Source organism: Mus caroli, unplaced genomic scaffold, assembly GCF_978045245.1.
Source record: "Mus caroli unplaced genomic scaffold, Mus_caroli_1 scaffold_8, whole genome shotgun sequence".
In the NCBI taxonomy this organism is placed as follows: domain Eukaryota; kingdom Metazoa; phylum Chordata; class Mammalia; order Rodentia; family Muridae; genus Mus; species Mus caroli.
In genome coordinates, this window is record NW_028227263.1 from 126,605,596 (window position 1) to 126,616,724 (window position 11,129).

An 11,129-nucleotide genomic window follows, 5' to 3' on the forward strand; every position below is an offset into this window, starting at 1 on the left:
GCAGAAGCAGGAAAATTGAAGGTCATCCCCAGCTACACAGGCAGCCTGGTTTAACGAGACTCTACAAAGCAAAAGTTGGAAAGTGCCACTCAGCCTGGGACTCCAGGTCTGACTCACTATCACCCCCTACTGTTGCTGGCGGAGGGAATAATTTCTAGACTGAAACCAAGTTGTAGGGAATGGACTTGGCTCTACCCATCCATGCATAGTGGTTAAAAATGTGCCAGGGGCTCCTGGGTCACTTGTGGAAGGAATGAAGGTCCTGGGGACAAAAGGTGACCTGCATCCCTAAGTCCCTGCCAGACAAGACTAGAATCCACCACCAGGTGGTGCTCCAGGACCACAGCTAAAAACCCACCAGAGATGGATGGCACTTCTCAGGGCACAAGCGTGCAGGGTGGAGGTGGAGTAGTGTGTCCAGACCCATCCACCCATGAGGTGGGAGGAGGGCAGTTTATACCTGTTACAAAACCCATAGAAGCTAAGTTTCTGTCTCACTAGTGATGTTCTGTTCTGTTTAAAGCTCTAGCCCAGCTAGCCAGGGTATCATGTAACCCAGGCTGCTCAGAAACTTCCCATGTAGTGGAGGATGACTTTGAACTTTTGATCCTACTACGGCTACCTCTAGTGTGCTGGTGTTTCAGGCATGCACCACTAAGCCTGGGTTTGGGGTAGCAAGATAGCAACAACTAGACTACATCCCAGTCCTAGATGCTCTTACTTGTGAGCATTTTTCCAGGTGGGGAAATTGGCTCAGAGAGGGTTGATGACTCGCCAAGAGTCACACAGCCCTGAAATAGGAACCCAGTTTGACTCATCTGATGATGGACCTCCTAAACCTGAGATAGGGAAATGTGGTTATGGGGAATAAGAACGAGAAAGCAGTCAGATGATTGGTCAGGTGAGCACAGATGCTTCCTGCCTGGTCTTGAAGTGGTCCCTGCACATACCCTCCCCCTATGGTGGTCATGGTCAAGGGTAATGAGGTAAGAAAAAAGAAAAAAAAAAAGCTGCTGGTTAATCTTGGCTGGCCAGGGACAGCAAAGAATAAGAGAGGGCGAGGGACTCCATGGGACTTCGCACAGCATCTCCATCTTTAAGGATGGCTAAGAGACTGATTCCAGATGTGTACAGGCCTTAGAAAGAAGATGGAGTAGGGCTAGATGGCAGGAGTGAAGCCAGGAAGCTCCTCCAAAGACCCATCGCCATCACCTCTTTCCCAGCAGTTCTCAACCTTCTTTCCTCAGCCTGCGCCTGGGAGCCTGAGCTCTTTCACTTTATTCTTGTGACAGTGAGTGGCAGCCAAACTCGTTCAGATGGAAACCGAAAAGCTTGGAACTATACCTCTGAGATGGAGCCTCAGCCTAGAATCCCCCAGTGAGGGGCCAGGGGCATGGCTCAGGGGTAGAGCCCCTGCCTAGAATCCCCCAGTGAGGGGCTGGGGCGTGGCTCAGTAGTAGATCCCCTGCCTAGAATCCCCCAGTGAGGGGCTGGGGGCGTGGCTCAGTGGTAGAGCCCCTGCCTAGAATCCCCCAGTGAGGGGCTGGGGTGTGGCTCAGTGGTAGAACCCCTGCCTAGAATCCCCCAGTGAGGGGCTGGGGGCGTGGCTCAGTGGGAGAGCCCCTGCCTAGAATCCCCCAGTGAGGGGCTGGGGGGCGTGGCTCAGTGGGAGAGCCTCTGCCTAGAATCCCCCAGTGAGGGGCTGGGGGCGTGGCTCAGTGGTAGAGCCCTGCCTAGAATCCCCCAGTGAGGGGCTGGGGGCGTGGCTCAGTGGGAGAGCCCCTGCCTAGAATCCCCCAGTGAGGGGCTGGGGGGCGTGGCTCAGTGGGAGAGCCTCTGCCTAGAATCCCCCAGTGAGGGGCTGGGGGCGTGGCTCAGTGGTAGAGCCCTGCCTAGAATCCCCCAGTGAGGGGCTGGGGGCGTGGCCCAGTGGTAGAGCTCCTGCCTAGAATCCCCCAGTGAGGGGTTGGGGGCGTGGCTCAGTGGGAGAGCCTCTGCCTAGAATCCCCCAGTGAGGGGCTGGGGGTGTGGCTCAGTGGTAGAGCCCCTGCCTAGACTCCCCCAGTGAGGGGCTGGGGCGTGGCTCAATGGGAGAGCCTCTGCCTAGACTCCCCCAGCATCTGGTGAGGCCCTAAGGTGTGGTTTCATGGTAGATCACTTGCCTGATATGCGTAATACCCTGGGTTCCACTTTGAAGTCAATAGCTTCATCTTTTAAAAAGCAAGGGAGGTCAGGACCACAGGGAAATGCAATTAGGTGTGTAATCAGTCTTAGGATAATGTCCAGAAATGGGCAATATTAATGTGCTCTTAGTGCAGGATTTTCTGTCGTTTTTGTATTATTTACTCATTCATTATTTTAACAGTGTCTCATGTAGCCCAAGCTAGCCTCAAGCTCACTCTGTGTCCTCCCTTGCAATCCTGATCCTCTTGCATCATTTGTTACCATGCCAGACTATGCCCTTTGATGGCAAAGGTGTCCCCCATCATGCTCTTGGCCAGGCCCACATGAGAGCCTGTGGCTTCAATCAGTCTGAGATAGACAGACGTGGTCTCCAAGTCTCCCGCATCCTATTGACTCATCAGTGCCATCCACTCATCAGAGGTGTCATCTACAACAGCAAGGAGAGAATAATAATGTGCTACTTAGCCTGTGGCCTCCGAAGTGTGATTTCACCTGCAGGGCAGGTGTCAGGTGCCTGGGGAGGCCAGTGCATAAAGCACACAGGATGCCTTAGAGCTGGAGTTACAGATGGTTGTAAGCCTCTAGCCACTTAGGAGCTGAACTTAGATCCTCTGCAGGAGCAGCACAACACTCAACTCCTCAGCCATCTCTCTAGTCCTCACCTCGGTGCCCCAGGTGCCAGAATCACAGATCTGCTTCATGGGCCAAGTTTGATTTGTTTACTTATCTGCTTGTCTATGTATTTATCCATGCAGGGTATAGATATATCCATACCTGGGTAAGGCTGGCCTCCAACTCTTAAGCTCAAGTAATTCTCCTGCCTCAGTCCCTGGAGTAACTGGGTACCATTATGTTAGCTAAAATGTGATTTTTAAAATCAAGCAATAGGAAGCGAGGGGGTGATAGCCCTGATACTGAGTTGCTTCCTTGCCGGTCGTCATTTCGCTCCATAGGGAAGAGAGGAGTAGCACGAGGGAAGGGAATTTCACCCCATTGCCCACATGACAAAGCTTGAAGAAGCTAGGACTTCAAGCTCCACAGTGTCCTACTCCAGGGCTCCTGGCATAACCCTCCCGGCCTGCAAGAGGATTTGAGTGGTACCTGCTATGCCCAGTTCCCAAATTCACAGTTTGGGATTGTGTCTTCAAATTCATTTATCAGGAATCGTCCCAACTTGGTCATGACTGCTGGTCACAAGACGTCCTGAGATGTCCCTCAGTGTGTCCATTTTCTAAAGCTGTCTAGAATGGCAGCCCTCAATCCCAAACCAGCCACAACCCAGAAGCCTGGGCTGCAGTTCTGACTATGGCCACCAGGTGGCGATCCAATCTGACAGGTTCCCAATTATTCAGGTGACTGAGCTGCTTGATTGGACTGGGTGCCCAGGGAATGTTCAACATCTAACAGTACCAAAGTTATGCCTGGCCTCTCTGCATGCCAGGCTGAATTCAGGAATCCGCCTATCAGAAGTCCCTTGTGAGCCTGAGGATCTGGCTCAATTGGTAGAGTGTTTGCCTCTCATCCTTGAAGCCCCAAGCCTGATCCCCAGCACCATATAACCCTGGCATGGTGGTGCACACCTGCTATCTCAGCACATAGTAGGCAAAGACTGGAGGATGCAGAGCGAAAGGTCGTCCTCCACAGCATAGGGAGTGCCAGGCAAGCCAGGGCTGCATGTGACCCTGTCTTTAAAACAACAAAAACCTTGGGTTGACAATTTAAAGAGATAATAATATCCTTATCCAGTTGGTCCAGGGCAGTGTAAGGGTTCGTCCCCTCTCACATCTGGTCCTCTCCGGATGTTCCTGCTAGATAAGGGAGGGAAGAGAATGTCACGTCCATTCAAGGGAGGGACAAGCTGAAGGTCACACTGATCCAAGTTTGTCCAAGTTTCAAGGCTATTCAGAAAGGCTATTATGAAAATAACACCCAGGAAAGGGGGTGAGATTTTTCTTTCTTTCTTTTTTTTTTTTTTTTTTTTGAGTGTTATTCCAGTCCGTGGCTGTCTGCTGGGTTTCGGTGGCATTGTCTATATCTACAGCATGTCTGATAGCATGTCTGCCAGTGCTAACATTTGTAAGTATGGTGGAGTGTGTGTGGCAGGGAACAGAGGGTTTCCTGGCATGTGCAGGAACCTGGCAGGTCTGAACCAGAGTGTGAATGAATACTGCATATGTGTGCCCACAAACTTATGGACATTTCTGGGGGGCTACCAGTGCATTTGTATAGGGGCTTGCCATTTGTGCTTGTACCCGGGTCTGTGTGGGTTCAGTGTGTGTGTTTGTGTGAAAGCTGTGTCACAAAGTCCCTCCTTGGGACTCCAATATTATCCCTAAAGCCCACTGAGCTGCAGACCCTGTGAGGGAAGCTGAACTGGGTGGCACTGTCTATTGATGCCTTTCCTTTTACCTTCCAGTGGCTGTGAACAACTGCAAGGACCACCCCTAACCTCTACCCCCAACCTGGTCATCCCAAACAACTCCAGCCCCCACCAAATCTACTCCTCCAGGTGGGGTCCATATTCTGGACAGGCTAAGCTATAAAGAAACAAGCCTTGTCCATGAACAACAGCAAAAGGGGCTATAGAAAGGCCAACCTGAACCGTGTCGAACAGAGCAGGGAAGGCAAAAGTGGATATACAAGGGTGCATAATAGAGCATCTACCTAGAATCCCTCAGTGAGGGGCTGGGAGCGTGGCTCAGTGGCAGAGCATCTACCTCGCATGCGAAAGCCTGTTTTCTCCCCAGATATCGTCCCACCGGGGGTGGGGGGAGAATTGGGGCTGCTGGGACATAATTCTTCAGCTAATGAGCACTGGACTGCTTTTTCACTAAAAAGTGAAAAAGCTGCCCCTGCTGACTTCTACAGAGACTGTGTGTGTACATTTATTCTCTTTCTCTGCTGCCAAGCATCACAGAGACACGTCCACCTTCCTTCCCTGAGGCCCTTAGCAGCCCAGGATCTGGTTCTAAGAAGCGGTTGTGCACACTACTTCCCCCTTTGAGCACGCTTCTAGTCTAACAGCTTTTTAACACATCCGGTGGCAAGAGCAGCACAGATGTCTGTGGGCTCAAACAGACTGAAGGGAGTGGTGAGGTGGCTCACAGGTAAAGGCCATTGCTACCAAGCCTGATGACCTGAGTTTGATCTTCAGGGGTCCCCAATGCAACACCCTGTGTGCATTTCCCTGCTGGCTCATCTTTCCTCTTTTTCCTTTTTTCAGATTGTTTTTCAATTATGTTTATGTCTGTGTGTTCAGGCTGCATGTATGTCTGTGCATCATGTGTGTGCCCGGTGAGTGAAGACCAGAGAAGGACATCAGATGCCCTGGAAGTAGAGCTACACATGGTTGTGAGCCACCACGTAGGTGCTGGGAATCAAACCCAGGTCCTCTGCAAGATCAGCCCCTTACCTGCCAAGCCATCCCTCCTGCACCTCACTCCTTGTGGGTTTTCTGTGCCTTCTCACCGAGAACAATATGGTATGTGAAGCCTACAGGCCCTGTACCCTCAGATCCTCCAGCCCTTAGCAGCCTAAACATGGCAGGTAAAGTGACAAGGTAAAACACAGGGCCATGTCATTGAACCAGACAAATCACCCCAACACTGACCATTGCCACCTCAGAAACAAGAAGCCACCTTGTACACATTTTTATTTGCATATCAACTTGAGTTTTCTCTTTAAGTGCAAAAAGGCCATCAATCAAAGTTAGTTACAAACAGAAGAAAAAGGACAGACTGACCCCCCCCTCCCTTCTCTACCCATTTCCCTTTGCCAGGCTGTGAGCACTTAAAATACATAAGAAGTTAAAATACCACCCAGGCCACCAGGCTCCACGGGCTTATGTCTTTCGTTCTTTAAGATGCTATATTTAGTATTTTTAAAAAATCAACGTATAAAAAAAATTAAGTGTTTCTATAGCCACACCACCCTGAACACGCAATCTCGTCACATAAAAAAAAAAAAAAGATGATATAGCAAACCACTGAAAGATGGGCATGGTGGCACATGCCTTTAGTCCTAGCAGAGGCAGCCATCCAGATCTGTGAGTTCAAGGCCAGCCTGGTCTACACTGTGAGTTCCAGGCCAGCCGGGGCTAAATAGAGAGACCCTATCTCAAACAACACAAAACAAAAGAGGGTCACTGGGGCCAGATGTAGATGCACACACCTGTAACCCTAGTGCTCTGGGCGCTAAGGTAGACGACTACTGTGAGTTTGAGGCCAATTATATAAGGAGCACCAAGCCATCGGGGCTGCATAGCAAGACTCTGTCTCAAATAAAAAATAGAGACAGAAGGAAAGAAAAAGAGAGAGAGGAAAGGGAGAGGGAAGAAGAGGAAAGGGTAGAGAATGAGGGTGGAAAGGGGAGGAAAGGTGTGGGCGGTGCTGCCTGCCCCCTCGCCCCTGCCCACCCCACCCCCCAGCCTCCATTTTCAAACATGGAGAGAGAAGGGGCCTGAAAAGGAGAGAGGCATCCCAGCAGCTAACAAAGGCAGGCAGGGGGCAGGGGCACTGGGCTTCCCTTACAGCTGTTCTTCTTGCTCTCTGTGTTCCACGTCTGCTCTGATGTCAGCCCTTAGCACCCGGAGGCTCCTGGCCTCACCTGCCCTGGGAACTCTTCTGGGCAGGGTTGGCAACCTGGGAGTGTGCCAGAAGACTCTCCTGCGCATGCGAAACCATGAGAAGCGTCCTGGGGTCTGGAACCTCACTGTCTTTACCTGTTTCTGGGCCCTAGATCCCGAACCAGCTGAGGCTTCCTGTATACCCTGAGGTCCAGCCTCCTCCCTCTGGTCATGGAGGACCCCTGCCCTCTGGTCAGCTAGGACTTCCACCCTCTGATTTTCTGTAGCACCAGTTCTTTGGTTAGCTGGGCCCTCTGCCCTCTGACTATCTATGGCTTCTGCCCTCTGGTCAGGTGGGACTCCTGCCCTGAGATTAACTGCAGCCTCTACCCTCAGATTAGCTTCAGCCTCTGCCTTTGGACTAGCTGCAGCCTCTACCCTTGGACTAGCAACAGCCTCTGCCCTTGGACTAGCTGCAGCCTCTGCCCTTGGACTAGCTGCAGCCTCTACCCTTGGACTAACAACAGCCTCTGCCCTTGGACTAGCTGCAGCCTCTGCCTTTGGAATAGCAACAGCCTCTGCCCTTACACTAGCTGCAGCCTCTGCTCTTGGATCAGCTGCAGTCTCTGCTCTTGGACTATCTACAGGCTCTGCCTTCTGGTTAGCAGCAGCCTCTGCCCTTGGACTAGCTGCAGCCTCTGCTCTTGGACTAGCTGCAGCCTCTACTCTTGGATCAGCTACAGCCTCTGCCCTTGGACTAGCTGCAGCCTCTGCTCTTGGATCAGCTGCAGCCTCTGCCCTTGGACTAGCTGCAGCCTCTGCCCTTGGACTAGTAACAGCCTCTGCCCTGAGACTAGCTGCAGCCTCTGCTCTTGGATCAGCAGCAGCCTCTACTCTTGGATCAGCTACAGCCTCTGCCCTTGGACTAGCTACAGGCTCTGCCCTCTGATTAGCTGCAGCCTCTGCCCCCTGGTTAGCTGCAGCCTCTGCCCCCTGGTTAGCTGCAGCCTCTGCCCCCTGGTTCTCTGCAGCCTCTGGGTGCTCCTCAGCTGGCATGCCTGTCCCCTGAGCGAAGGGTGGCACCTGCTCCTTCCTGTATCGTCTCAGGGAAACCCACTTGATCTTGGGCTTCCAGCGTCTAGTACCCAACATCTGGTCGCTCCGGTCTCCTGTGTTTCTGGAGCTATCATCGTCCGGGCTGGCTTGGCTGTGTCTCATTTCTCCAGCTCTCTCAGCTGCTGTGGAGGCCTGCTGGGCCTGGCCCACCTCGGAGCCTGATCTGGGTGCCCAGCCCTTCACCCTCTGTTTCAGCTTCCCCCAGGACACCTGGCTAACATACTCCCTCCATCTGTCGGCCTTGGATGGCTGGGGCCCCAGGTTGTTCTCAAACATGGGCACTGGAAGATTGACTCGGCGTCGTGGAGGAGGCGCGCTGGGCTTCTCCCCACGGCGGAGGAAGGCCTCCACCAGCTCCTGATCATCCTCGCTCTCCACATCGCTGCCCAGGAATTTGCTGCCCAAGTAACTGACCGGCATTTTGCGCACCTTCCTGGTCCTCCCGGAGGAGCTCCTGTTGCCTTTGACTTTGGAGGTATCGAAGTCACTCAACTCACTGTCGCTGCCATTGCTGCTGTCATAGGTGCCTACAACCAGCCGAAGTGGAGGAGTGACCATCTGCGGGACTCTCCTCACTCTCAGCTCCTTGGTTCTTTTGCGGGGTTGGGGTGGGTGTGGAGTGCTCTTTTCGATGATACGGGCCACATCTTCCAGGGTGCGGCCCTCCTCCTGCAAAAACTGGATTAGCCGCTCCCGAAACTCAGCTTCCTTAGTTGCAGGCTTGGAGATGACTCTCCACACGCCCCCAGCCAGGCGGACCTCCCGGGGGATGAGCAGATAGTCAACATCTTCCCCAATCTGCAGCATCCCCACCGTGGAGTCCTCTTCTTTGCGGAACACCTTCCCGATTTTCTTAAAGGTGCCCACAGGCCTTAAGGCCTCCACTAACACGTCCAGATCGACATCTTTGCAGACATCGGGGACACTCCAGAGGATCAGGCAATCGGGAGACGGAAGGAAGCCCCAGGGGAACCATCCCCCTACGTGGCTTTTTTCGAGAGTCTTTAAGATCTCCAGCGTGGACGCTCGAGTGGGGGGCAAAAAGCCCAGACTCTTGGCTGCTAGTCTTGGGGAGGGGGCGGTGGGCAGTCCTCACAACTCTGTTCACACAGAGTGTCTCCTCCCTGCAATTTTCTCTTCAGGCAACAGTCCAAGTTGGCTCCCCCAACCCTCTCGGAGTTGTAGCAAGCAGTTTTCCAGGATGCTTACATGAACTGAAGCACGCTCATTCCCGAGGCTCAAAGCTCAGTCCAAACTGGAATCGCCAGTGTCCCGGCTCCAAGTTGGGGTCCTACGAGCTCCGATCGCTTCTCCCTTGCCCCAGACACCAGGATATAGCTGAAAGTTCTTGGGAGGACTCTCAGACAAAGACGGCTCAGCGTGGCCTTCCAATATGGCGAGGTGCTTAAAGGCCTCCGCCCAGCCCCGAGGAGGGTCTCCCGCCCCCAGGCAGGCTGCCACCCGCTCCAAACTGACCTTGCGCTCAGTCTGCGGTGGAGCTGAGAGCCGCAGGAAGTTTCTGGGCGCCCTCCCCTCCTGGGTGAGGCCCACCTTCTCCTTCTCATCTTACACTCTAAGCCTGGGAAGACTGGCAGCGGGGCTGTCCACTCCCCTTCAGGGCAGCCTCCCTCTCCTCCCCCACAGAGGTGTGGCCGCCCCCCAGAGCCTCACTGGGGCCAGGGCTTCCCTTAGCTGCAGCCAAAACCCACGTCATCATCTTTCCCAAAAGGCAACGGGTCCCCCAACCTGCCATCCTAGACGTGCAAGCCCAAAAGGTTCGAGTGCTGATGGCTCAAATCCTTTGAAGACTATTGCCATTATGAACGTGCGTTTAAAATTAAGGGGATGGGACTAGAGGTGGCTCAATGGTTAGGAGCATGGGCTACCTTTATGTAAGACCTGGGTTTGACTCCCAGAACCAATACGATGGCTCAAAACCCTGTTTATTTCCAGTTCCAGGGGATCCAATACCCTCTTCTGATCTCTGTGAGCACTGCACATACGTGGTACACACAAACACACACACACACGGAGAAGACATTCATGCACACAAAAAGGGGGCACACAAGATAACCCAATGGGTAAAAACATTTGCCCTATAGCCTGAATTCAATCCCAGAACCCCAAAACCAATTCTACAAAGTTATCAATCTCCACATGTGCACCCCTATACACAGATTGTACGTATATTAATTCACACACGATAAACACGTTTTTTGTTTGTTTGTTTGTTTGTTTGTTTGTTTTTCGAGACAGGGTTTCTCTGTGTAGCCTTGGCTGTCCTGGAACTCACTTTGTAGACCAGGCTGGCCTCGAACTCAGAGATCCACCTGCCTCTGCCTCTCAAGTGCTGGAATTAAAGGTGTGCGCCACCACGCCTGGCCCGATAAACACGTTTTTAAAGTAAAATATTTTCTTGGAGTTGGAGAAATGGCTCCATGGTTAAGAGCACGGGCTGCTCTTTCAGAGGACCTGGGTTCAATCCCCAGCACCCACATAATGCTCATAATGTCTGTAACTCCACCTCTAGGGGATTTAACACCCTCCCACTGATATACATCAAAACACCAATGCACATAAAATAAATATATTTTCTAAATAGTGGTGGCGCACGCCTTTAATCCCAGCACTCGGGAGGCAGAGGCAGGCGAATTTCTGAGTTCGAGGCCAGCCTGGTCTACAGAGTGAGTTCCAGGACAGCCAGGGCTACACAGAGAAACCCTGTCTCAAAAAGCCAAAAAAAAAAAAAAAAAAAATTTTTTTTTTCTTAAAAATAAAAAAACTTTTAAGATCACAGAGATGTTGTGCCCTCAGTTCTTAGTTTATGTATCCCACGTGGCCTCAAACTTTCAGGGATCCTCCTGCCTCAGCTTCTGTCTACTAGGCTTTACATAGGCCACTATTATCAGGCTTAAGCAACAACAACAGCCAGGTAAGGAAGTGACTTTAATATCAATATAAGAACATATATCCGGCCGGGCGTGGTGGCGCACGCCTTTAATCCCAGCACTTGGGAGGCAGAGGCAGGTGGATTTCTGAGTTCGAGGCCAGCCTGGTCTACAGAGTGAGTTCCAGGACAGCCAGGGCTACACAGAGAAACCCTGTCTCGAAAAACCAAAAAAAAAAAAAAAAAAAAAAAAAAAAAAGAACATATATCGGGCTGGTGAGATGGCTCAGTGGGTAAGAGCACCCGACTGCTCTTCCAAAGGTCCAGAGTTCAAATCCCAGCAACCACATGGTGGCTAACAACCATCCGTAGCGAGAT

General features: G+C 52.2%; 1 protein-coding gene across 1 annotated transcript; it reads right to left on the minus strand.

Annotated features, from left to right (window-relative positions):
• Positions 1 to 5,819: 5,819 nt before the first annotated feature.
• Ccdc8 (coiled-coil domain containing 8 subunit of 3M complex) lies at positions 5,820 to 9,391 on the minus strand. Its single transcript, XM_021168855.3, has one exon. It carries the CDS (start codon positions 8,669 to 8,671, stop codon positions 6,710 to 6,712), a length of 1,962 nt encoding a protein of 653 aa, XP_021024514.1. The 5' UTR covers positions 8,672 to 9,391; the 3' UTR covers positions 5,820 to 6,709.
• Between the last annotated feature and the right edge of the window lie 1,738 nt (positions 9,392 to 11,129).

What these genes read in the sequence shown, in the direction of transcription:
- Ccdc8 (XM_021168855.3), bottom strand. Translation starts at nt 8,671, where the DNA reads ATGCTGCAGATTGGGGAAGATGTTGACTATCTGCTCATCCCCCGGGAG.